Here is a 27,693-nt window from a genome sequence, read left to right on the forward strand (position 1 = left end):
TAAATACTAGTATGCTCTATCTTTTATAGTATGGGATCGGAGGTAATGTCCAGCCTGTAACTCAAGCTCATTCCCACTGTTACTGTTGTCTCCAATAACTGCTGTTATACAAGTGATAACGACCATTAGGTGTGTGGACACAACAGGTGTTAAGCTCATGAACATGAACAGTTAACATGAACATGAACATTTTGTCATTGTTCTTGAGCCAAAGAACCAGGATTTTTGTCCTCACGGCTGCTGCTTGCAGGCAAATGTCGAAACAGATAAGAACAATCACTGACCCTCATTCTTGTCGATCTGTTGTGGTCTTGGCTTAGACAATTTGCCGTTGCTCTTCCCTAATATTTAGGTCATGTGTATCTAGGCCATGTTACGGGCTATTCACGCCCGTGCCACCTCTTGGGTGGCTTAATCTTCATCAATCAATGATGAATTAGGAATTACTATCTCCCAAATCTCCAGTCCTGATCATTAGAGGAACTCTCCATTTTCCCATTCTAATGTACTCATTATATGGAAACAATTGGAGGATTGCTGCATTTATTTATGACTCCTGACAGTTTGGTTTCTGAGAGTGCAATTACTTCCGAATAGTGAGTAAATAAGGAAGCATCAGGAGAGGGAATGTGCGTGGTTAATGGTTTTAAACTGTGCAAATCCTCTATTGATCCAGTTTTAAAACTGTTACCATTTCATTTTGTTTAAGAAACAGATTGATGGATATTAGGAAACCAGTGAAACAAAAGAGGTCGTAACAATTTTTACTTTCCAACTGTTACAAAACATTCATTATAATAACGTACACTTAACACAGTACTGTATATAAAGATGACCACCGCTAACCAACAGATCCTGAATGACATCTTGAGAGATAGGCTGGAGACCGCTGGAGACCAGCTCAAATAATTCTTTGAAGTTTGGATCTCCTAATACGAGAATAAAGTGTCATAAGTTATTTATATTGGCCCTCAATAAGTTTCATGAAAAACTAAATTTTTTTAGCATATTTTTCCCAGAAATTGTCATGAATGAGAGAGGTGCAGTTGGTATCACTTTTTGGCTTCCACTAAGCTATAATGTACAATGATTCTTATAGACATGGGAAGCCTTAGCAGCTGTCTACCGCTCACATAATCATCACTAATCATCAATCATTTCCCTCCTTCAAGCGACACGAATTGTTGACCAAACCACACACACTTAGAAAGTGTGACCGTCGACTTGAGAATGGTCCTGGATGGGCCGGAACGTCGTCGTCTCTACACCTTCTAGTGTGTGGTTTGGTCAACATATTTCAGCCACGTTATTGTGACTCCTCGTCTGCATATCGACACGAATTATTATAGCATGTGCTTTATTGCTGACAATGAGTGAGTACTGAGTAGCAGCACCCACTATTGTACTTGGGGGGAGAAGGGGAAATTCTGCAACCTAAGTAGCTTAGGCGAAAAGGGGAAAAAGAATTGTAGGATAAACATATTTAAATTTATATATTTTTTAGTGTTGATTCGAGGTACGAAAACAGCAAAATCAAACTATAACACTTATCAAAATCTCTCACAATTGATTTCCTTCACTTTATCAATTCTGGGAATTGGCAAAGAACACAAAGAAAATTAGTGATTGGCATTCAAAATAGGGGTCAGCACAAGCAACCAAAGTTGCCAAAAGGACAATATTCCTAAAAAAAAAAAAATACCACAAGAATTTACATGTTCATAGAGTTATAAAAGCATATGGATACCTTAATGAGTCACCAAACTTATCCAGGGTTGAACAGGTGGGTACACATTAATTCTTGTACAGTCGCCGGCGTCTGTAAGGCGTGATGCCTGCGTCCAGAGACAACCACACACACACACACAGCTGACAGGTGGCGAAGCTGGAGGGTGATGATTCACCTTCCCTGACGAATCTGTCGTCATTCCTCAGAGAACACCTTTGACAGCTTCATCAATACTCCTGAATCAGAGGTTTACAACATGACAAGACGTGAACAGCTCGCCTGAACTGTCAAGTTTCCTCCAATCCTTTAAAAATGGTCGACTCTCTGGTCTATCATAGCTTAACAGCTTTCAAACAGGAAACCCCTACTCATGAAACGCCTCCTTTAATATTAGTGGTCATGTAAAAATGCTGAGTTACAGTACTAAACTATTTTAAATTAGGCCATTCTCCTATTTCATCTGTTTCGCGAACAACATATTCTAAAGGAACACTTCAAGGAAATGGAAGATAGTTGCATATTCTCAAGTTTCTCGGTAGCTTTTATCTAATACAGTTTCAGAAAATGGGCAAATCTAAAGGTAGTTTAACTTGTAAGATTTGATTGTTATACTTAAATTCTGAAATGACACTGAAAAAGGCAGACATTACTAATATTGAGAAATAAAAATTTACAAAGATTAACACACACACTAAAACATTCTCGCATTCACACACACACTGACACGCATACACAAATGCTAAAAAAACAACGCAAATTATCATTATTTTGCTAAATACAAATACAAATACTAGTATTTAGTAAATGCATTTATCTAAATATATATTCGCGAAACATTACAGGAAAAGGGGGAAAAAGAGAAGAATGGCCGCATCAGTGTATATGCTGCATCACCACAGCACATCTACTGGGGAAGAGGGCGAGGGGTAACTAAAAGAAAGACCAAGTTGACCCTATCCTTTCTTTCTAATGTGTGTACAAGACAACGGCATATGTGAGCGGCTCGCCAACTCTCGGCCTATCATGGCTGCTGTTGCGGCTCGGGGGAAATCACGGCCTTCTTACCACTGTCCCTCGAGGGGGGAGTTGAAGCCTTTTTATCCTCAGCTTGAGGGAGTTGCAGGTCCTCACCTCCGCTGTATGTAGAGGAGTTGAGGCTTCCTTGTCTCTACTGGCTTGGGGACTTTTGGTCTCTTTGGGGGATTTGTGGCCTCAGTCTTCGTTTCTGCTACTTTGTTTACACGTAGCTTCCCCCCCTTCTGTATTGTGAGACTTGCAGCTCTCTCGCATTTGCTGTGTGGAGGAATTAGTGTTCCCCTTGCTTGGGAGATTGCGGGCCCCTTGCCTCTGCTGCTTGGGGGACTGCGGGCCCCTTAGCTCTGCTGCTTGGGGGACTGCGGGCCCCTTGTCTCTGCTGCTTGGGGGACTGCGGGCCCCTTGCCTCTGCTGCTTGGGGGACTGCGGGCCCCTTGGCTCTGCTGCTTGGGGGACTGCGGGCCCCTTGGCTCTGCTGCTTGGGAGACTGCGGGCCCCTTGCCTCTGCTGCTTGGGGGACTGCGGGCCCCTTGCCTCTGCTGCTTGGGGAACTGCGGGCCTCTTGCCTCTGCTGCTTGGGAGACTGCGGGCCCCTTGGCTCTGCTGCTTGGGAGACTGCGGGCCCCTTGCCTCTGCTGCTTGGGGGACTGCGGGCCCCTTGCCTCTGCTGCTTGGGGAACTGCAGGCCTCTTGCCTCTGCTGCTTGGGGAACTGCGGGCCCCCCTTGCGTCTTCTGCTTGAAGGCTCAGGAGCTGAAGATCTTCTCACATATAGGGAAAAGAAATATAAGTTCGATGATATACTTCTATGACTAGTTTTAGAAAGTTTGAACGTATTAACGTCGATCAACTTCGTATGAAAAGAGACTAAGACTTGGGGGGTCCGTCGAGACTGCTAACAAACTGGGCAGTTCGCCAGTTACAAAGACTCGCTAAATGTGCACCATTTAACTGGAGTTGTATCAGAAATACCTCAAATTGGATAACTACCGATATCCCAATAAGTTATTGTCATTATCCCTTAACACCTACAAAGGGGGAGGGGGGGTAGGAGGGGGGATGTTCAATCCAAATTCCAAATCAACATAGATTATAGGACTAAATGAAACCCAATCAGCTGCCGTTTGTCTCGAGTGGGCCCTGTAAGGCTTATTATTGTTTTTTTTTTCACAGCGCATTTTCTCCCTTCTGGCGACTTACAACGGGAGTCAAAACAGCAGCTGACTCGATCGCAACTCTAAGACAAAGACATGATTGATGATATGTACCTAATTCTAAAGTTATCCTTTAAACAACCAACAAAGCCATGTCTTCACAGATCATTTGAGAGATTTGTACACGAAACAAAGGCGATCTTTGGCGATCTTTTATTAAATGTTATTCCTCGATAAGCAGAAGTCTTCCACACGGGGCCCGAACTCTGACACGACACTTGAAACCTGATGAGCACTTGAGCGATAACTCTGAGCGGCTGTTCACCAAGTTTGAGGATAGAAAAAGCCGAAAATATAGAGGGGTCGTGCTCAAAATTCTCCCAGATTGACATACACACACACATGCTAGGGACTGAGCGACCCACGACCTTCACTGCAAGAAAGGGGCAGCTATTCTGACCTACAATGCTAATTGATTCCCTACCCATTTATTAATTGGGGTATCTGTCCCTTTACGGGAGTCATGTCAAATTCTATGGCTACTCGTATTTTTGGCACAGTGACCCCTAACTCCGTTTTCCCTAACTCCTATATATATACTTTCTAGGACAGAAGTGGAGAGTGCGAGTCACGTCTAATGCCCCCCTCCCTCTACCCATACTACTCTACTCCCCCTAACCTTGATATGTATTACAATAGACAGCCGACAATATGGCTGAAATATGAGGAGTAACAACTACAATAGTCATAAACTAAATATGTCAACTTTCCCCCTATTACAATGATGGAAAACCGATTGTCATTTACTTTTTGAAGTCGTGGTGCTTCACTAACAAAAAACTCTTCAATGAAGCTTTATTGCATCGGGATTTGTCAACGGCATCTCCTTGTATCATTCACTCCCTCTTTCCTTAGAAGTGAGGGCAGAAACAGACGGGAATCAAGTATGACGTCACGCAGGTGACACTGAAACAGGATTCTGCGATTGGTGGAAGAGGCACTAAGATCTCTCTAATGTTTACATGCGTGACGTCACAGCCGAACTTCGCTAGCCTGGCCGCCAGAGGCGCTGAAGGTTCAGTCGGTGGCGAGAGTCCGGGCTGAGAGGGTCTTCGTTGATGCTTTAAGGAAACATGTTTTAGAGATCTGATCCGCACGTCTTTTTTTGTGTTTTTTTTGTTTTAAACTTTGATTGATAAGAGAATCTTTACTCTATAAAGATTCATATGAAAAGACTCTATACTATTATCTATTAATGGTTCAAAGTGACAAAATTTACCCTAATGTTCACATCACAGCATTTGAATGATTGCTTAATATCATCTTGGATAATACTGACTCCATATGTGATCCCTGTTCTAAATATACTAACAAATATTGCCACTGAGAAACAAAATGCTTGAAATCTTATTAATACCAAATGAAAACAAAACCCCTTACGATATGTCTTCCAAAATGATTTCTAATTAATTTTCCTTACACTCACATCATAAACCAAATACACAAATGTTTTACAAATTAAACTATTGTGGGCCTTTGTCTATTTGTCACAACTTAAACGAGTCGTCGGAAGTCTTGTAATTACCACACATGTCCACTCTTTTTTTGTTTTGCATTTCTCACCTACATTACAGTTTAATTGAAATACTAGAATTAAATATATATTCTAGTAGACTAGAATATAAGACTATACCATACCGCCACCAGGGTACCACAACCACCCAACAATACCATCTTAGATACCTCCAAACTAGCTGGGTTAAGCGATCTCGTTCATACCAGGGAGCAATTCTCTTCGGCCTTGAAGATCACCACTTTAAGGGAGTGAGGTCTTGACACTACTGAAGTGCAGTACCATACACACTGTCTCATTGGTTCCGTTTCGAGTCACCTATCACCTCACTACGAAGCTTCCGCCACCGTGGTACAATTCACTTGTTGCAAGATTTTATATATATCTCTCATAACTCTCTGTACACGTTATTTTTACACTACCAGTGTCCAATCTCACCGTTTTCAGGGCGTGGTTCTTTGTGGACTAACGAGGCACGATGATTCCTCGTTACCAATACCGTTACCCTGAGTGTGACTTGACCTCGAGTGACAGCGTATGTGTGAAGTGAGGGACTTCTTTCTGGCGACTTTTTGGAGATTCATAGCAAACTTTCCGAGCCTTTGGTGGGCGTGAGCGGCCCCTATGTGACCTTCAATCTGCTCTTCCTTGGGCCCATTTCAGTCCCTTCGATTCCCATTGCTTCCCTGGCGGCAGCTTGGAGAACCACACCAACACAGCTACAGGAGACTGATCATTTACGTCTTCCCTGCCTGTCTGTAGAATATTTTTTTTCTCTCTCTCTCAATATACCTATACAGTTTGACACCTACGCTACGGTAAGTGGATTTTCGTCATCTGACAACAGTGTTGAAGATGATGGGGGAGGATGGGGGAGGAAGATTATTGTGATGATTCAAAGAACACAATATTGTGTTGCTGTGTAGGAGTGAAGTCAGTCTTAAGGCAGTTGTGCATGTCGTGACCTTGAGCCCATCTCCTCACTATTGAGAGGTGCACTCGGATTGCAACCTGTGATTTCTTTTCTCTGAAGCAAAAAATCATTGCTGAATGAATAGGCTTTGATTATATGAAACTAAATGACAGAAAATACACATCCAGGAGAAACAAGTTACGCACAATAGTTTGCAAAAAGATATAGGCTATTGTTTTGCCTGAAAATACTGAGGCAGTATTCCTGTCAACCACAAGGCCCGAGGATTACGTTACTGGAAGTCGAGGACGACTCTAAGTTTCACCCAATAGGTTTCTTGAATAACTTAGTGCCGTTTTCTGTAGCTGTTGTCGCAATGGTGGTAAGAGAGGGGTAACTGCGGAAAGGCTTGGGGGGTTGAGGGGGCGGAGAGTAGGGAGGTGTTGTGAGGTGCAGGAGGGGGCGGAGGGAGGGTTGAGGTGGGGTTTGGGTTCTGGTGGTGGTGTGGTTGATGTGGTTCACTGGGTTACCACCGCCTCGCTTCGCTCCAACTCTGTCTGTTGCGGCATTGGTGACGCGCCGTTCATTAGTTCCCTGCTCCCTTCTCCTTCCTCCTCTCCACCAACGCCATTCTGGAAAAAAAGGGACTGTCATAGAATCTCTTGGATGAGGCGTGTCGTTATTTAATGGGTTATGGATGATGATAACTCTAAAGCAACTAAAAGGAGATATTTGAACGATTCAAAAAACACATTCGGAACGGACCGAAACGTCGTCATCGTCCCTTCACTTTCTAGTGTGTGTGGTTTGGTCAACATATTTCAGCCACGTTATTATGACTCCTCGTCTGCATATTTGAGTTTAATTGTTCTGACAATCACTTGATTCAGGTTCTATGATTTAAATATAATGACCCTGGAATCTGCACTCTGTGGGGCATAAAACCAAAATTGAAAATATATATATATATATTTTTTTTTGAGGTAAACTAAATCTCACAACCTAAAAGACATGATCGCGTCATACAAGATACTAAGGGAAAATAAGAGAGGGGTTGATAAGGATAGCCTCTTGTAAATGAAAGAAAGTATGACAGGAGGACACAAGTGGAAGCTGAAAAGGTAAATGAGTGAGATATATGTAAGGACATACATGTGCCCTGTGTAGGTAGTATATATGTGGTATTCACTGAAGGAAGTTGTGGAAGCCACCTCTATCTACAATCTAGATTCGACAACAACAATTCGAACGTCGGAACAGTTAAATTGCAACGCAACAGGTGCAACATGGCTGGTAGGCCGGGGACCAGGAGCTAAACCTACCACTTCCTCGTAGTCACTGTTAGGCAAAGACACTCACAAAATCCCCCTCCTCACCCTACACACACACACACCCACACCCACACACACACACACACACACACACACACACACACACACACACACACACACACACACACACACACACACAAGGTAAACCGGTAAACAAGGTAAACAAGGTAAACAAGGATGAACTATTCAACACTGGTGGGACGCGAACAAGGGGACACAGGTGGAAGCTGAGTACCCAAATGAGCCACAGAGACGTTAGAAAGAACTTTTTCAGTGTCAGAGTAGTTAGTAAATGGAATGCATTAGGCAGTGATGTGGTGGAGGCTGACTCCATACACAGTTTCAAATGTAGATATGATAGAGCCCAATAGGCTCAGGAATCTGTACACCAGTTGATTGACGGTTGAGAGGCGGGACCAAAGAGCCAGAGCTCAACCCCCGCAAGCACAATTAGGTGAGTACAATTAGGAGAGTACACACACACACACACACCCACCCACCCTAACCCCCTCCAATTAAGTCTCCCCCGGAGGAAGCTGAGCAAAGTCCTTAAGGCTCCACAGCCTCTAATTAGGCTGCAAGAAAGTCATAAGCTGCAGATTTAAGACGTGTTAAGGTCTCGCTACTAATACATGGGAGCGTCCACCTAACTGCAATCCCAGCTAATGGCCGAGACACAACGACCTTTTCCCCACATCCTTCACTTAATTCATGGAACTGAACATTCGTGGTGTAGAGGGAAGGTTGGGGAAAGAGGGAGGGAGCGAGGGAGGGATAGAGGTTAGGTAGGGAGTTGAGGGAAGGATAGAGGTTGATGAAAACAATCTATCATGCCACACCACGAAACACTGTTGAATTACAAGAGAGTGAATGGGACAGGACAGTTTAACAGGTCCAGGAAGAGGAGGAAACATGGCTCTTGTGTCACATTACCGCGTCAGGAGTGAGCAATAGTTCCCTTATTGGGGAGTTTTACCGTCGAAGATTATGTCTGGGGTGAGTGGGTGATGCCCCTGTCTCTCTGCTGCCTGTTCCACTCGATGCCCATCCCATCTGCTGCCCGTTACACCTGATACCCACACACCCCTTCCCTTCCCCCACCTTCCCTTCCCTTCCACCACCTCCTCTTCCCTGCCACCTGTCTTCGAAGATTATGTCTGGGGTGAGTGGGTGATGCCCCTGTCTCTCTGCTGCCTGTTCCACTCGATGCCCATCCCATCTGCTGCCCGTTACACCTGATACTCACACACCCCTTCCACCACCTTCCCTTCCCTTCCCCCACCTCCTCTTCCCTGCCACCACGTCCCCCAGCCAACCCTGCCTCACCTGCTTGGGAAGGGGTGCCCTGGGGTCTTCCTCCATCTTGGCACAGTCGCTCGCCTCGCCGCGCGCCTCGCCACCGTTACTCTCCGTACTCATGTCACCTCCGAGGTCACTAGCGGGCGTGCTGCCTGCCGTGCTGTCCTCGGCCGTGCTGCACGTGCCGCTATCCTGAGGGGAGGGAGGGGCGTGCCTCAGTACCGTGCTGGTTAAGGAAATGGTGGGCAGGACGTTTGGGAAGGTGTTGAGAGGTAACAGGGAGATGTGAGGTGTGGGGAGGTGTGGGGAGGCGTGGGAAGGTGTGGGAAGGTGTGAGAAGGTGTGGGAAGGTGTGGGAAGGTGTGGGAAGGTGTGGGAAGATGTGGGGAGGTGTGGGAAGGTGTGGGGAGGTGTCTGGAGGTGTGGGAAGGTGTGGGGAGATGTGGGGAGGTGTGGGAAGGTGTGGGGAGATGTGGGGAGGTGTGGGAAGGTGTGGGAAGGTGTGGGGAAGTGTGGGAAGGTGTCGGAAGGTGTGGGAAGCTGTCGGAAGGTGTGGGAAGGTGTGGGGAGGTGTAGGAAGGTGTGGGAAGGTGTGGAGAAGTGTAGGGAGGTGTAGGGATATGTGGGGAGGTATGGTGATATGAAAAATGTGGAGAATTGTGAAATGTTCGGCCCCGAATCAATAGATTTTAGCATTAGTTTCAATTTAAGTGAATTAAGTTATTGACTTTTTTCACGTAGTTTCAGACAACAGATTTACCTCCTGGGCACAACCTTTTAGTTACTGTGACGGAAGAGATGGGAAAGGGTAGAGATGAGGAGTTTGCCCGCGTGCTGGGAGGGTGGAAACAGGGATGGCATATGCGGGCAGGGAGGGGAAATGGGAAAGGTGTGTAGGTGCTGGAAAGGCCGGGAAGAGTGTGTGAGTGGAGACCCGGGCGACGCCGGGTACTCCAATCCACTGCAAAAATGTTGACATTGGGTTCAAAATAGGAACACGAGGATTCAGACATGGATATACGGCATTTGGGTTTCAACATATATAAAGGAAACTTATGGGGCTATATAGCACATTTGTTAATAAATGGATTTTAAATTGAAGAAATGGGCCAAATTCAATAGTAAGACGAATGCTGAGGTTGTGTGATGTTTGGAGGGGACAATGATGGGATTAAGAGCTCAAAAAATATGAGCTGATGCCTCATACCTATGAGGCATCGGGAGCACCTGTGAGGCATGAGTATCTTGTGAGGAAGCAGACCTACCTCACGGTCCGTAAGACCTTCGGCATTTGCACCCACCAGTCATGCTAAGGTCTTTGTATATCCCAAACACTGTGGTATATATGAGAGTTTAGCGCAAGCACCACTGAGCCAGGCCATGACAGAGGGAGCAGCTGGCCTCGTGAAGCACCACTGAGTCAGGCCATGACAGAGGACGCAGCTGGCCTCGTGAAGCACCACTGAGTCAGGCCATGACAGAGGGAGCAGCTGGCCTCGTGAAGCACCACTGAGTCAGGCCATGACAGAGGGAGCAGCGGGCCTCGTGAAGCACCACTGAGCCAGACCATGACAGAGGACGCAGCTGGCCTCGTGAAGCACCACTGAGTCAGGCCATGACAGAGGACGCAGCTGACCTCGTGAAGCACCACTGAGTCAGGCCATGACAGAGGACGCAGCTGGCCTCACGAAGCACCACTGAGCCAGACCATGACAGAGGATGCAGCTGGCCTCATAGAGTGCTTCAAGTCACGGATGTATCGGCTCACCCTTGAAATTGCCCGATTTACATGAGCTTGTTATTGTGTGTGTCTTCGAGGGGCGTTTCTTATGCAGGTGATGTTACCGTGACAGGTTTGTTTACAATGGCAACTCCTCTGTGAATATAACCCATATTTCGCCTGTTGGAGTATTACTAAACATCACTGTAAAGGTCTGTGATGGTAACAGACATCCCAATCTTGATCTTTCAACCCATATACTTGTTTACCAACAACAATAGTTACGAATTACAAACCTTAAAACTTTATTCTCTTTTAAATCATTTATAATTAGGATTGTATATATAAAACGCTACTTCTCCCTCTCTCTCTCTCTCTCTCTCTCTCTCTCTCTCTCTCTCTCTCTCTCTCTCTCTCTCTCTCTCACTCTCTCTCTCTCTCTCTCTCTCTGGGGATAGTGGATAGCTGAACAGTGGATAGAAATAACTAACCTGTAGGGTGTCCTTGGATCCCAATTGGTAGATATTAACCATGTGAGCAGCCTGTGCGTGGACCATCAAGTCCCAGGCAGATGCAAAGTTCTCCTTGCAGAGTGCGCAGAGTAGCAGAGCACTCTCCTCTGTACCTGCCAAGGCAGCAATCTCAGTCAGGGAGGGATAACAATGGGGTCAGGCAAGTCACAACATAATTAAGTACATGAGTGGGTAGTCTGTCGTATTTCAGGGCAGCCAGATGGAGTATGTTATAGTCACCCGTGTCAGTGAATTATTAGTCAGGATGTTTCAAAAAGGAGTTTAGGACGTCATATAATAGCATACATATTGTCAAGAACTTATATATAGTGAGCAGAAATCTCGTGATATATATAAAATATATTATATTATATAATATTATATAATAATATAATATTATATTATATTATTTATAATGTAATTTATAATAATTCTATAATTATTTATAATATATAAATTATAATAAAAATTATAATATAAAGAAAGGAATTTCCTTTATAATTTCGTATTTAATAAATATATATATAAAAATGTGTTATACATATTGATCCTTCTAATGATGTATTATTAAATACGAAAGTACTTAAGGAAATTCCTGTCCTAATCCTTCCTTTGTGGTCTAATATATATATATATATATATATATATATATATATATATATATATATATATATATATATATATATGTCGTACCTAGTAGCCAGAACGCACTTCTCAGCCTACTATGCAAGGCCCGATTTGCCTAATAAGCCAAGTTTTCCTGAAATAATATATTTTCTCAAATTTTTTTCTTATGAAATTATAAAGCTACCCATTTCATTATGTATGAGGTCAATTTTTTTTATTGGAGTTAAAATTAACGTAGATATATGACCGAACCTAACCAACCCTACCTAACCTAACCTAACCTATCTTTATAGGTTAGGTTTGGTTAGGTAGCCAAAAAAGTTAGGTTAGGTTAGGTTAGGTAGGTTAGGTAGTCGAAAAACAATTAATTCATGAAAACTTGGCTTATTAGGCAAATCTGGCCTTGCATAGTAGGCTGAGAAGTGCGTTCTGGCTACTAGGTACGACATATATATATATATATATATATATATATATATATATATATATATATATATATATATATATATATATATATATATATATATAATTGAGAGACAAGAAGAGTTGGGAGGTACTTAATATAAGATTAATCGTCAGACGGGAGCTCTGTCCCACAGGGGAATAAAATTAATCCTTACGAAATTGACATTTTACTTCCAGCTCCGACATTCCTTCGAAGGAGATTGTAAGCTGGCGGCTCGCTAGCCACGCTGTAAACATAATATTGCTTTGTCTTACTTCGGAGAACTCTCCCCCAGAGAGAGAGAGAGAGAGAGAGAGAGAGAGAGAAGGCGATAAATAAAGGCAGTAGAGTGCCGTTCTCAACAAAAATGTTGCGCTGGTACTGACCGCGCGACATCGACTTCCGGGAGGCGGTCAGTATTTACTGATTCCAATTTCCTTTCACCGTCTTGCTTCTTAACTGCTGTCTTGGCTCGCACTCGGGTTCCGTAGCATCCCCTCTTGCACTCGGGGGCACCGTAGAAACGTTTCCTGCACTCAGAATTGAAGCTCAAAGCTTCTCGCACTCGAAAACTTCCTTGCACGTAAGATAACGGGTATCTGTGCAAGCGTTTTATAAGATCTGATATCTAAATTTTTATATCAGATCCTACGTGTTGGCAGGCCTATATCAACCACGCAAATGGTAGTTTCTATGCTAATTATGTCCTTAAATTACTCAACAATCTAGTTTTAAATGACGGATTTGAGTTTGCATTTGTTATGACGCTGTCTGATGCCTTTTTCATTCCTACTTCAACCTGCCGTAACTTTTTTAACCCCCCACAACAAAATAAAAATCCACGGGAGCTTAATCCATATAGCAAAAGCGAATACAAATCATGCTGTATCCTGAACCTAAGTTCCAGCACTGCTCACTTAAGAGAACAAATACACAAAGTTGACACTGCTAACAACAGAACGCATACACACACGCCGGACTGGGGGAAGGGGGGCGAAACGAAACTCCGAAACGCCGTTTCGAGACATTAAGTTCGAGAAGTGACGAGGACGATGTGGCTCGCACGACGCTGTTCGAAACGGGGTGTTGTGTTTCACAGGGCGCTGTGTTCCACAGGGCGCTGTGTTTCACAGGGCGCTGTGTTCCACAGGGTGCTGTGTTTCACAGGGCGCTGTGTTCCACAGGGTGCTGTGTTTCACAGGGCGCTGTGTTTCACAGGTCGATGTGCTCACAAGTCTTATCAAACTGCGTCAGGGATTTTTCCCTGTGTGTATATTGTGCCGCCCGCCTGATTTTATGAGCGTTTGGCGGAAACCTCGGGCTGGCGAGGCTAGTCTGGAGGTCTTGGGCGAGCGAGACTAGCCTGGAGGCCACGGGCGAGCGAGACTAGCTTGGAGGTCGCGGGCTGACGAGGCTAGTCTGGAGGTCGCGGGCGAGCGAGACTAGCTTGGAGACCGCGGGCGAGCGAGACTTGCCTGGAGGCCACGGGCGAGCGAGACTAGCTTGGAGGTCGCGGGCCGACGAGGCTAGTCTGGAGGTCGCGGGCGAGCGAGACTAGCTTGGAGACCGCGGGCGAGCGAGACTTGCCTGGAGGCCGCGGGCGAGCGAGACTAGCTTGGAGGTCGCAGGCGAGCGAGACTAGCCTGGAGACCGCGGGGTAAACATACCTTTACTTACGAAGTCATTACAGACTAAAGACTTGGCTCCCATCACCCACTCTCTATCTCGTACGAATAACTGAATGGGCAATACTTCTCTCTATATAAATATATTCTTGTTACTCGCGAGAAAGGGTCATCAAAACTACATAAAACTCCGCCGTCATCACCAGTTTAGTCACGGCGCGTTGATGGGGACACTTATTGTTCCACGTTAGTGGGTGTCCGTGTACGGGCTGGGTCTGAAAAGTGCTACTTTCAGCCCCCCGTATAACTGTTGTGAGCTAAAATATCACCCGACGTTTAGTGGTCAATATTTCAATATCACTATAACTCGACGCTTAAAGATTAACGGCACATATGGCCAGGACTGGGCGTTAAACGGTAAAAAGCTAGACATTACAATTCTCGAGGTAAAACCGTAAAAAATGCCGTGAAAGCTAGCAGCACTTTACACCAAAATGTTTTTGTTACGCAGCATTTATAGTTAAGTTTACCCAATTGCTTAGCGCTTAGGGCCGCCCATTTTCATCTGACAGCTGTTACAAAAAACTTGACAATATGAGGCAGACTGTGTTAGAGTGCCCAGCTTCCACACGGGTTTGTCGAGAATGCATTTTCGCATCTACGACGGGGGTATTTGAGTACATAGTTGCCCCCCCACATCTCTATACGAGCCTAGGGTCTTATGCGGTGTATAAGCGGTGTATATGTGGTGTATTTCCGCGGTGAAAGTAAGCGGTTGGTCTGCCTATTACTCTCCCAGCCCTTATTCTGTGCCACCCTTCAAAACTTACCACACACAAACACCTTTAACCTTCCGGAATAAGCGACGCAGCATTCACTGACCAGGACAATTCTTGTAGTTAAATGAGCATACACATCTTCACTTATACTTTCAGGTGATATTCAATAATTAAAAAAATATATTTTGTGAATAAAATCTGCATTGATTTGCCATGTCAGAGCAGATGAGTGAAATTGATTTGTAATAGCAAATAGTAGAAGTGTTTCTTGCTACAGTGAGGAATGAGGAATGGAACCGTGAGAACATCTCTCTCACTGCCTGGTCCATTGTTTGACAAAGAGTGGTACACAAACGTGAACTAAATGCATTGTTAGTCCTGTGAACAATATGGGTTTAACTAGAACTATTATTATCTCACAGTCAAGAGCAAAATATGAGGTACATTTTTATTTTTCCATTACAATTCGGCTGATCAGGCTTTTCCCTAGAGAAGCCTATTTCATTCTCCTTTGAAAACGTGTAACATTTGTTTTATAAAAATATATATTATATTGATCAAACCAGATATTGATGAGACGTTTCGGTCGAGCCTTGACCATTATCAAGTCGATAATGTGACGAAACGTCGTCTCTTCAGTTTCTAGTGTGTGGTTTGGTCAACATTTTTAAGCCACGTTATTGTGCCTTTTCATCTACATATATCTTATCACACACAGAGATCACACTAACGTGATGCATCAAATGAACAAATCCACAAGGGCCGTGACGAGGATTCGAACCTGCGTCCAGGAGCATCCCAGACACTGCCTTAATAACCCTGCCACTTTAACCCTGTCGTAGCTCAGTCGATTAAGACAGTGTCTGGGATGCTCCCGGACGCAGGTTCGAATCCTCGTCACGGCCCTTGTGGATTTGTACATATATCTTATATATATGCCAAAGAACAGTTAATACCTTGTGGGCGTCTAATGTCCACTGAGAAATATCGCCAATACTTCTACTCTTCAGCATCCGCTCTATCTTCCAGTAAACACGATGAAATCACTTCAAAGTAATGTCTCAATTAGAAAAACCAGTCGGAGCCGTGAGGTGGATTTGAACCCGCGAACTCCGTAATCCAAATCATAATTTATACCTTCCAGTATATTTCGTATATTATTATATTCTATCCTTCTCGACTCAGTTTCAGTTTTAAACATTTTACTGTTGTCCTTTTGTGCAGTGTAATGTATATAATACTTTCTAGTTCAGATATCACACCGGTTCAGGAAGGACAGGTGACTCCACCGGCTCATAACACCTGTTATCTGAACAGTAAGTTGCATCTGTTGTTTTGAAGGGTTTAGAAAGACTATACACAAGGTTTTTTGTTTTGAAGGACTATACACATTATGGGTTACCTTCTAGCTTTGTTAATACTCATTGTATTAACAATGTATTACAACATTGTATCTTGTATCAGATCTCTCAAATGGTGTAGAAAAAGTATAAAAAAACAAACACAATAATATTTTAGTCATACTAAAATTATTACACATGGTTCGAAAATATGAAACTTATAATTTATAATAATTAAAATATTATATTATTATAATATATTAAAATAAAATATTAAAAAATAATTTAAAATAATAATTATTTAGCAAACTAGTAGCAGACTTTTAAATGGATAAAAATACTCATTTAACCAGGGTAAATACAGACTAGTAACTTCCAAAGAGTAAATGACCCAGCCTGTTCTCTAGATATCTCCTTCGTAAAAAATACAGTGGATTAGCTTAAATAAAAACGTCAAAAAAGGGCTACTCACTTAACCTACCGGAGCCAATACTCATTAGTCGCTAAAAGGCGTTAATAGTAAAGGTTTTTAATGTTTGTAAACGGATATAATTTTTGTTTCACACAGAGGGGGTCGATTGTGTTAAAAATGTAGTGGGTATAGTAAGGGAATAGAATGATGATAATGGGTGTTACTTTGCTGGAATAAAAATAAGTAAAACATGGGTTGTGATTCCCGTAGACTGTTTCGACGACCTATTCTCTTTACCTCCTTTCCCATCACATCTTCCCTCTCTCTCTCTCCACCGTGCCTTACACCTTCACGTAGGAGCTGTAGGAGACCTTCGTCACATAGGTCTGTGTGTCTTTAACTGCTGGAGAAATACGAGTTAACTCGCAAACTTGTGAAGTAATGGAAGTGCTAAGTTCAATTTGGTTTCGCTGGAAGAGTCAGAGGAAAGAGGGATGGAATGGTAGGGAGAGGTTAACTCCCCTGCCATGGGCCACGTAAGCATTTCCCAAGCGTTTTTGGTGTCCACTATCCCATGCAATGATCACTTATGTGTGCCCATAGATATGGAATTCCAAGCTCTCTACCTGCCAGCTATATGCCCTGCTATGCCCCCTTGCCCCAAGCTCTCAACTTTGGCCGCTATATCCCCGGCTATGCCCCCTTGCCCCAAGCTCTCAACCTTGGCCGCTATATCCCCGGCTATGCCCCCTTGCCCCAAGCTCTCAACCTTGGCCGCTATATCCCCGGCTATGCCCACTTGCCCCAAGCTCTCAACTTTGGCCGCTATATCCCCTGGTATGCCCCCTTGCCCCAAGCTCTCAACCTTGGCCGCTATATCCCCTGCTATGCCCCCTTGCCCCAAGCTCTCAACTTTGGCCGCTATATCCCCTGCTATGCCCCCCTTGCCCCAAGCTCTCAACCTTGGCCGCTATATCCCCGGCTATGCCCACTTGCCCCAAGCTCTCAACCTTGGCCGCTATATCCCCGGCTATGCCCACTTGCCCCAAGCTCTCAACCTTGGCCGCTATATCCCCGGCTATGCCCACTTGCCCCAAGCTCTCAACCTTGGCCGCTATATGCCCTGCTATGCCCCCTTGCCCCAAGCTCTCAACCTTGGCCGCTATATCCCCTGCTATGCCCCCTTGCCCCAAGCTCTCAACCTTGGCCGCTATATCCCCTGGTATGCCCCCTTGCCCCAAGCTCTCAACCTTGGCCGCTATATCCCCTGCTATGCCCCCTTGCCCCAAGCTCTCAACCTTGGCCGCTATATCCCCGGCTATGTCCCCCTGTGAGCGTATTAAGAGCCGCTCTTAAAGGCACACTTGCTGGAGATTAAAAATGTAATTTTCAAAGTAATGTTGTTGGGTAATGAAGCCTAATTAGGTTGCCTAAACAGGTGCTTGAAGATAACGAACTAGACAAGTTGGGGCGTGTAACGACCAGTTACCTTAATTGCTGCTTGTTCCTACGCACGCACACGCAAACAAGCGCACGCAAACCCCAAAGAGTACAACTCTATCAGAGCCGTCGGTTCGCAACCGATAAATCATGGCGTCTCAAAATCCTGAACGGGACGAAATATATTTGTCCAGGGTTTCCTTACACCTGAAGCATCTGTTCACCCTCCAGTCAACAAGCACCTTAGGGCGGGCGACATCTCTCGTAATTAATAACGATATCCCACCGTCATAGATAACGAAACTGCTCGTTAGCAACAGGTGATAATGTTAATGGTGCTAGGAAAACACGCGATAATGAGCCTTACTGGAAAAAGGTCTTAAAAACGAGTAGATATGAGAAAGGAGTTTGTATTTAGATGGAAAACAGTGCCAAAGAGATGTAAATACAGTGCCAAGGAGGTGAAAAAGTGCCAAGGAGATAGAAAACAGTGCCAAAGAGATGAAAAAACAGTGCCAAGACGGAAAACAGTGCCAAGGAGATGAAAGACAATACTCACGCATGACACCATTGTGAGAGGAACACTTGCAAGTGAACCTGAGCTTGCAATAGGTCCGTCGATGGTCGATGAAGTCACTGAGGTTGGAAAACAGCTCCCGACAATTGCCGCAAATTAAGATGTCCGGACTGCCTGTAAAAAACGGAAACATTAGTATTGGTGGTAGCAGTGGTGGTAGTGGTGGTAGTGGTGGTAGCAGTGGTGGTGGGGGTAGTGGTAGTGGTGGTAGTGGTATAAATGGTTATTGCACTACTGTTGATATCCATTGAGCGATGTTGTTGGCAATTCACAATGGCCTCATCGTGAATCATTTGATATTTGATGGTCTCGTTTGATATGAATATATACGAGTGTGTGTGTGTGTGTGTGTGTGTGTGTGTGTGTGTGTGTGTGTGTGTGTGTGTGTGTATGTGTGTGTGTGTGTATATGTACGTGTGTGTATATGTACGTGTGTGTATATGTACGTGTGTGTATGTGTGTGGGTTAGTTATTTATGCCTGTCAGTATATGTAAATTATATCCTAATCCACATTTCCGAGTGAGGTATATCTGTGTATTGGGAAAAAATAATAGCGAACTAAACATAACTTATCACTCAAGCCACAGGGAGCGGTTACACTCTGGTTACACTATGAAATACAGGAGTAGTACAGTACGAGATTCAAGAGGATTACAGCTGGACTGAGACCATAGTGACCATTGAAATGGCGCAACAACTAGGGAGTGCCACAGATGCAAGGAGTGTGGCATAGGCGACTGGGGGGAGAGTGCCATAGTGGTCAGCAGTGTGGCATAGCTGCTATGTAGCCAACGTATAGATTATTGTTGCATTAATAATGTCCCATATTGACCAATGGGTGTCTACGTGTCCAGAGAAAGGTCACACAGTAGGGGAGTGCCACAGAAAGTAGGAGAGTGCCATAGTAAGTAACAGAGAGCCACAGCCAGTAGGAGAAGTGCCACAGCAAGTAAGAAAAGTGCCACAGTTGTCAGAATAGGGAGCAAGAACACCTTATCCTTATTCCAAAATCTCAATATTCTCCTTAGTATACCAAAGAAAAGAACAACTACTTTTGAACAACAATGTTCTTTGACTTACGCCAGACATAATGCCAAGGAACTTTAAGCCCTGAGTTCGGTGCATCAGCGCCAAGGATATCAATTTAAATGCTATGTAAACCTAGATCCTAACCCATTGGGTGCTCAGAACCCAAGGTTGTCACGTTAACCCTGAGTTTCCTCAAAGTTTACTAAGATAATATTATCCAGAGAATAATAAAGCAGTACCCCCTTCTAACATCCCGTTTTTTATGATTTGCCATAAAGCACGAAATAAGGGGAAACTCAAGAAACCAGACCACCCTCATAACCTTACGAACCTACGCAAAGAAAATGTGGAAAATGTGGATTTTTCTAAGCCGTTGCATTCTAGTTAGCCAGTAAGCTGTTAATAGTTGGCTTTTAATAACTCCCCAGAGGTTGATAGGCCTTAGGCCCATCCTCCCTATCCCCCAGGCCCTGACGAGATGGTTCAGGCCTCAACCCCCTTGTCATCAACTTGTAGAATATCACACCAAGAAAAACATCTAAGATGAACTAACCAAGCTACTAGGCCTATAGATAAACGTTGGAGAAAATGTAATAAGTGTGTAGTACCGTAGTTTGGTATGCTGTCAGTTGTGTATAAGTATTGTATACATAAAATGCTCAATCTTCTCCAAGTATTGTATACACACAATGCTCAATCTTGTTCAGCTGTTGTATACACAAAATGCTCAATCTTGTTCAGCTGTTGTATACACAAAATGCTCAATCTTGTTCAGCTGTTGTTTACACAAAATGCTCAATCTTGTTCAGCTGTTGTTTACACAAAATGCTCAATCTTGTTCAGCTGTTGTTTACACAAAATGCTCAGTCTTCTCCAGCTGTTGTATACACACAATACCTTAATTTACCCGAAAACTACAGCAGAAATGGGACAGCTAAAACCTCTGAATCAGCGAGAAGAATTTTCCAACATTCTTAAGACATATCCTCAATCCTGAAAGATATTCTTATTACAATAAGTCAAGAATCGTTCACGGTAGCCAGCGGAGCCATTAAAACAATGACTCATAATACATATGAACACACACACACACACACACAGCAGCAAAAGAAAGATGTATCAGGTAAGGCAAAGATAAAGTGCTGAACCAGTTTGGCTAAAGAGCACTTGGAAGGGGACACGAAGACTATATGTGCAGAGACGTAAGGAACTCTGGCCAAATGATTTGGACCATCGGGAATCGAACGGCGATCTGTAAAAGAAGCAAAATCGGAGCTGTAGTGAGCCAATCCGACTGGAAGTACTAGATGTATTAGTAGAAAGATAAGATTCACAATTTAAGAGCGTAGATCTATACTAAATCAAACACACACACACACACACACACACACACACACACACACACACACACACACACACACACACACACACACACACACACACAAACACACACACACACACACAAACACAAACAAACACAAACAAACAAAACATGCTGAAAATACACCTGCAGTGTATATAAATATTCAGACGGTACAGGAAAGCTAAGCATAAAAAATACAAAATACAAAACTCATTTTCGAGTTTTGAGAATAAAAAAAAAAATTACCCTTCAGCAAGGGTAAATGTTGCCAAAGGTAAATATCCCTCAAAAAAAAAAGCACGTACATGTACCCACCCACAACAGACTGGTAGATCACCACATTAGCCATAAGAAGTCAAAGACAGTATGGAAACAACGTCGTTCATTACAGACTAGAGAGGGGGGGGGGGAAGGGGGGATGGAGGTCTTTGCATCAAGATAAAGTGCCAGTAGACAGTGACATGGGGGGAAGAGGAGTGTGCAACAGTGATCAAGACAGTGCCATGAGGGACAGGAGTGTGTACAGTGATCAAGACAGTGCCATGGGGAAGAGGAGTGTGCAACAGTGATCAAGACAGTGCCATGGTGTGAGAGGAGTGTGCAACAGTGATCAAGACAGTGCCATGGGGTGAGAGGAGTGTGCAACAGTGATCAAGACAGTGCCATGGGGGACAGGAGTGTGTACAGTGATCAAGACAGTGCCATGGGGGGAAGAGGAGTGTGCAACAGTGATCAAGACAGTGCCACGGAAGCGTAGGCAATGACACAGTAGCTAGTATAGTGCCATGGAGGAAATAAGCGAGCCAGACTAGTGAAATAGAGGCGAAGATAGTGAGACATTTACCAGAAGGGTGCCACCGGAGGTGAAGAAAGTGCCCCCGGACGTGAGAAAAGTGACCCCGAAGGTGAAGAAAGTGACCCCGAAGGTGAAGAAAGTGCCCCCGGAGGTGAAGAAAGTGCCCCCGGAGGTGAAGAAAGTGACCCCGAAGGTGAAGAAAGTGCCCCCGGAGGTGAAGAAAGTGCCCCCGGAGGTGAAGAAAGTGCCCCCGGAGGTGAAGAAAGTGACCCCGGAGGTGAAGAAAGTGCCCCCGGAGGTGAAGAAAGTGCCCCCGGAGGTGAGGAAAGTGCCCCCGGAGGTGAAGAAAGTGCCCCCGGAGCTGAGGAAAGTGCCCCCGGAGGTGAAGAAAGTGCCCCGGAGCTGAGGAAAGTGCCCCCGGAGGTGAAGAAAGTGCCCCGGAGCTGAGGAAAGTGCCCCCGGAGGTGAAGAAAGTGCCCCCGGAGCTGAGGAAAGTGCCCCCGGAGGTGAAGAAAGTGCCCCCGGAGGTGAAGAAAGTGCCCCCGGAGATGAGGAAAGTGCCCCCGGAGGTGAAGAAAGTGCCCCCGGAGATGAGGAAAGTGTCCTCGAGTTTCATAGTGCCGCAACAATACTTCGACAACGTGGCTCGAATCGGAGTTAAACCATCGTTAACTCACTGGTGGTTGAAGCGAATGAGGGAAGGAGGTGCTGAGGGAAAGTGAGGGAAGGAGGTGCTGAGGGAAAGTGAGGGAAGGAGGTGCTGAGGGAAAGTGAGAGAAGGAGGTGCTGAGGGCAGCACACCTATGCCAAGATGGACTATAAACACATCACAGATTACTGTCCTCATTTAATGAGGACAGCACAATATCCGGCGCCTCATAGAACCCCCTCCCCCCTCACACCCCCCCATGTGTGTGTATTTACTATTTGTACCTGCAGGATCGAGCTGTTAGCTCCTGGACCCCGCCTTTCTAATTGTCCATTTTCTAATTACCTAACACCCGAATTATTTTTTTTCTCTATATCTAATACATATAATCGTGTCTCTCAGGAACATGTCTTACTGCTAGGTGAACAGAGGCATCAGGGCGTGATTCTCTGGGGGGTAGGGGGAAGGGAGGGGGGGGAGAACCACCTGGACCCGTGGTTCTCGGGGGAGGGGGGGGGAGGGGGAGAGGGGGGAGAGGGGGGAGGGGGTTGTTGTAGATTACAGCCACAACCACTTTATCATCATGTAACTAAATGATCCTTCATAATGTAGTTGATTTCCACCTCCAAGGAAATGCTTTCAAGGATCCACGTTGTTTTCACCGGTTGTGCCACATCTCCTCCTCCTCTTCCTCTGTGGGGTCTTTCGCTTCTCATTATTTGGTATCGCTTTGGGAATAACGCATTGCTAATCATGCTAGTTAGTTTGGTCTCTAATACTGCTATTGCATCAGGGGTCTGTTGTCTTAGTCCTTTCTTTGTGTGTGTGTGTGTGTGTGTGTGTGTGTGTGTGTGTGTGTGTGTGTGTGTGTGTGTGTGTGTGTGTGTGTACGTACGACATTCGACATACATCCATTCGACAACTGCCCCGACATCCATCAAACAAACAAATAAACACCCACACACAATTGATTAAACCCCTCCAGATTAATTAAACCAAACTCACTCCACTAGAACATTATCCAATAAATCTGATCAAGCCGCCCCATCAAGCCCTTAAGCCAGCCCTTAGAGCCACCCCATCAAGCCATTCCCCCCTCAAGTCATACCCTTGGACCAACCCCCTGAAGACACAGTCTAAGAATTCGTATAGTCTAGACCAGCAGGTAATGAATTTATGCATGTAATTTTGTCGTGTATTTCAACACGGTAGAGCAGGTCTGCCTGTTCCCTCCCACTCAAATACTCATTCCCTTTAACTCCCCCCACTCAAATGCTCCTTCCCTTTAACTCCCCCCACTCAAATGCTCCCCTCCCTCCTACTCAAATGCTCCCTTTGAAAGGGGAGCAGAGCCATCACCCCTACCTCATACCTCAACATCACACTCATCATAGCGTCCCGAGGTACACCACACTGGAATCCTCATCATTATGTTGTACTCAAGTGAGTGTACATGTAAGTACACATACCACATGGAGGCCTGGTTGACGACCGGGCCGCGGGGACGCTAAGCCCCGGAAGCACCTCAAGGTAAGGTAACCATATACCCGAATTACTCGAGCTGTCTCTCGGGGAAAATAATGAATTATATCTATTTGCTAAAGTTACTTTAACTCATGGGGAAAAAAAAGATACCTTTTAGAAATCAGGGACCTATCTAAGATACCCTATCTAAGGAAATAGATAGTCCAAGTCTTCGTATTCATCACTAGTGTGTTTAGTGAATGTGTATTCATCAATTCATTCTCTTGGAAAATTAGCGTTTATATGAACTATTTGGTCGAAAGTACCAATATGTAGTGATGGACCACCAGGAAGTACCAATATGTAGTGATGGACCACCAGGAAGTACCAATATGTAGTGATGGACCACCAGGAAGTACCAATATGTAGTGATGGACCACCAGGAAGTCTCAACTTTTAATTTATAACATAAATATAAAACCTAACCTAACCTAACCTAACCTAACCTAACCTAACCTTCCCCCTAGCAATCCTGGGCTCTAAGTGACTCGAACCTTAGATACTTAGTGGGGGATACTTAGTATTTAGTTATCGTAAGTACATTAATTTTAAGAAGATGAGGAGGACGTCTCAAGAGAGGGGCGTCTCCATCTGAGGCCTCCAGCAGCAGATTTTAAGTATGGAAGTGGAGTTGTTAAGCTCTTTCTGACTCCTACAGGCGCGTTCTTTCTTTGTTTATTTGAAAAGAATATGTTATACTGCAACAAATACGCCATACGCATTCCTGATATATGTAAAGCGCGCGCATACACTCATGCAGACACACAATATACTCCCAATCATACTTTTAATATGCCATCCCCTTTGCTGGCGTCAGCTGCTGCCGCATATTACAAATGCAGATTTTCAGAGAGAGAGAGAGAGAGAGAGAGAGAGAGAGAGAGAGAGAGAGAGAGAGAGAGAGAGAGAGAGAGAGAGAGAGAGAGAGAGAGAGAGAGAGAGGGAGAGAGGGAGAGAGAGAGAGACAGATAGAGAGAGAGAGACAGAGACAGAGAGAGAGAGAGAGAGAGAGAGAGAGAGAGAGAGAGAGAGAGAGAGAGAGAGAGAGAGAGGGAGAGAGAGGGAGAGAGAGAGAGACAGAGACAGAGAGAGACAGAGAGAGAGAGAGAGAGAGAGAGAGAGAGAGAGAGAGAGAGAGAGAGAGAGAGAGAGAGAGAGAGAGAACAGGCTCGTGTAGTAGAGCAAGGAGATAATTGCTTCTCAGAGAGAGCGATCCCCGGCTCAATATTAGTCAATTCAATCATTTCCTGGCGTACACATATAGAGTAATGGCCGCTCTTTACGGCATTTTTCCCTGCAAATTCAATCAGTTTAAGGACCCCAGGATGTTGCATTTCTCGCGGCCTGATACAGTGTCTCATTATTTCTCATTATTCCTCATTATTCATCACTTTCCCAGCCTCCACATTTCTCAATAATGTGTGTTTTTATTCCTCACTAATACGTGTTGTAATTCTGTCATTTATACCAAGTTCTCTCTCTACTGGAGGATAATATTTTCACCTTCTCACATACACACACGCCAGGAGAGCGCCTGGTGGCTAAGTGGATGTTACTCAGGACTCGTAATCCTTGGGTTCGGGTTCGATCCCCGGTTCTGGTGGAAACTGATGGGTAGAGTTTCTTTCACCCTGATGTCCGTGTTACCTAGTAGTAAATAGGTATCTGGGAGTTAGACAATTGTTATGGGCTGCTTCCTGTGTGTGTGAGAGAGAGAGAGAGAGAGAGAGAGAGAGAGAGAGAGAGAGAGAGAGAGAGAGAGAGAGAGAGAGAGAGAGAGAAAGAGAGACACACTCACACCCCAACCTGTCATCTAAGAACGTCGTATTTCGCCCGTTTGCGTTACCTAAAGGCCAAAAATTGTCATACTAGAAAATGAAAGCGGCTGAAGAAAATGACGTACTGTCCCGTTTTCTGTTGTGGGTCCTCAGGTAGGTTAAGGGAGACCACTTTAAATTGACCGTTTTCTTGACTTTGGGAAACCTTAGAAGGACGAACTAAACACACACACACACACACACACACACACACGAGGTAGGGGCCTCGCGACTGAGTGGACAAAGCTCGGGGATCGTAGTCCTAAGGGGGGTACAATTCCCAGCCGAGGCAGAAACAAATGGGCAGAGCTCCGTTCACCCTGATGCTCCTGCTCACCTAATAGCAAATAGATACTTCCTGGGGATGTGTGTGTGTGTGTGGGGATGTATGTGTATGTTAGAGATAAATAAATGTAGTAGACATAATAGAGGAGAAATAGATTGGTTAGGAAGGCGGGGTCCAAGAGCTAATAACTCGATTCTCCAGACACTAATAAAAAATAAAAAAAATAGTAAATACACACGTGGCTGAATAGACAGCGCTAGGGGAGCGTAATCCTGAGGGCCCGGGTTTGATTGATTATAACCCCCTGAACATGGGGTAGTGGATGAGGGGTGAGGGGGGGGGTGGGGTGGGGGGTGTGGGGTGGGGGTTAGGGGGGTGGAGGGGAGGGGGGGAGTAGGGACATATGTTCAACAGCAGAAGTGAGTTCGTTCACTCACAGTTTTGTTCACCATTCAGTAAGAACCACTCTTACATACACTTTCCACCTAAGTGTGTTTGCAACAGCGAGGACACATACTTCGAACACGGACACATACTTTGAACTTCACTTATGTGTCCAGTCAAGCGGGTATACAGGTAGCTAATTTTAGGTCCTCTTCAAAGACTAATATCACTTATTGACATACTGCTATGTAGCGATATAACATAGTATTAATATATCTATTCTACATATACTCATCACATAACTAACGCACTCAAGTCTTGCTGGATTTGAAGTATAAGACTTGTCAATAAGTTAAAAACACACACACACTCACACACATACATAAGGAACAAGTCAACAATTTCCTAATTAACTCAGGACCACATACACAAGCTTCCCTGAATGCTACGTTAGTGCTGAGCTGATGACAGTCATAAACTATTCTAAGATGATTAATGCCGATGATCTAGCGACACCAAAGGCGCAGGATCAGAGCTGCAGCGGTTAGGATCTTAGGATAGGCGCGCATTGTCTTCTCAAGTCGTACTCCACAAGCAGGACTCTTTCTTAAGTAGGACTCCTGCCCCAAGCAAGACTTCTGCCCCAAGCAGGACTTCTGCTCAAGCAGGACTTCTGCCCCAAGCAGGACTTCTGCAAAAGCAGGACTTCTGCCCCAAGCAGGATTCCTGCCCCAAGCAGGACTTCTGCCCCAAGCAAGACATCTGCCCCAAGCAGGATTCCTGCCCCAAGCAGGACTTCTGCCCCAAGCAAGACTTCTGCCCCAAGCAAGACTTCTGCCCAAGCAAGACGTCTGCCCAAGCAAGACTTCTGCCTAAGCAAGACTTCAGCCCAAGAAAGACTCTCCTCTCCTCGGAAAACGTGAATTCAGACTTACTTGTTTCTCTGATAGAAGTACTAGCGATGCCCATCTTGACGGCCTCTGGTACCTGGCCTTTACTGTTCCTTACTGTGGTAAGACCACTCTTTTGCTTCACCGGTGCACCACCTACCGAACAACCAGGCCAGACTGTTACAGGTCATACTAGGAGGGGCATCGTCTAGTCGCTAGTTACATGAGAGGGTTAATAGGTTTTGGTTCAAGATCTCATCTCGTGTCTGATGTCTCAGCCTCCGAGAGGCTGAGGTCTGGGTTATGCGAGTTTCTGATGATGCAAGAAGTTCGTTCATCTATGGTGTAGTTGTCAATCATTTTTTTGCAACACATCACCCCTCTACACTGATTTTGGTGTGTGTGTGTGTGTGTGTGTGTGTGTGTGTGTGTGTGTGTCTGTGT

General features: G+C 44.8%; 1 protein-coding gene across 11 annotated transcripts in view; it reads right to left on the reverse strand.

The window, feature by feature from the left end:
- Window positions 1-751: 751 nt before the first annotated feature.
- The window catches only part of LOC123773583 (RNA-binding protein Raly), a 713,369-nt gene continuing 686,427 nt past the window's right edge, over window positions 752-27,693 (reverse strand). For 8 of the 11 annotated variants that reach the window (XM_069312447.1, XM_069312456.1, XM_069312454.1 and 5 more), the window contains 5 exons: window positions 27,295-27,405; window positions 18,493-18,624; window positions 11,245-11,378; window positions 9,061-9,225; window positions 752-7,035 (listed from right to left, as the gene is read on the reverse strand). In XM_069312447.1, coding sequence (XP_069168548.1) covers window positions 6,922-7,035; window positions 9,061-9,225; window positions 11,245-11,378; window positions 18,493-18,624; window positions 27,295-27,405 — 656 coding nt within the window. In that variant the 3' untranslated portion in view covers window positions 752-6,921. The remainder of the gene's footprint in view (window positions 7,036-9,060; window positions 9,226-11,244; window positions 11,379-18,492; window positions 18,625-27,294; window positions 27,406-27,693) is intronic. The other 3 variants (XM_069312457.1, XM_069312448.1, XM_069312452.1) reach the window with 2 other exon arrangements.

The sequence above is a fragment of the Procambarus clarkii genome, chromosome 72 (assembly GCF_040958095.1).
Source record: "Procambarus clarkii isolate CNS0578487 chromosome 72, FALCON_Pclarkii_2.0, whole genome shotgun sequence".
NCBI lineage: Eukaryota > Metazoa > Arthropoda > Malacostraca > Decapoda > Cambaridae > Procambarus > Procambarus clarkii.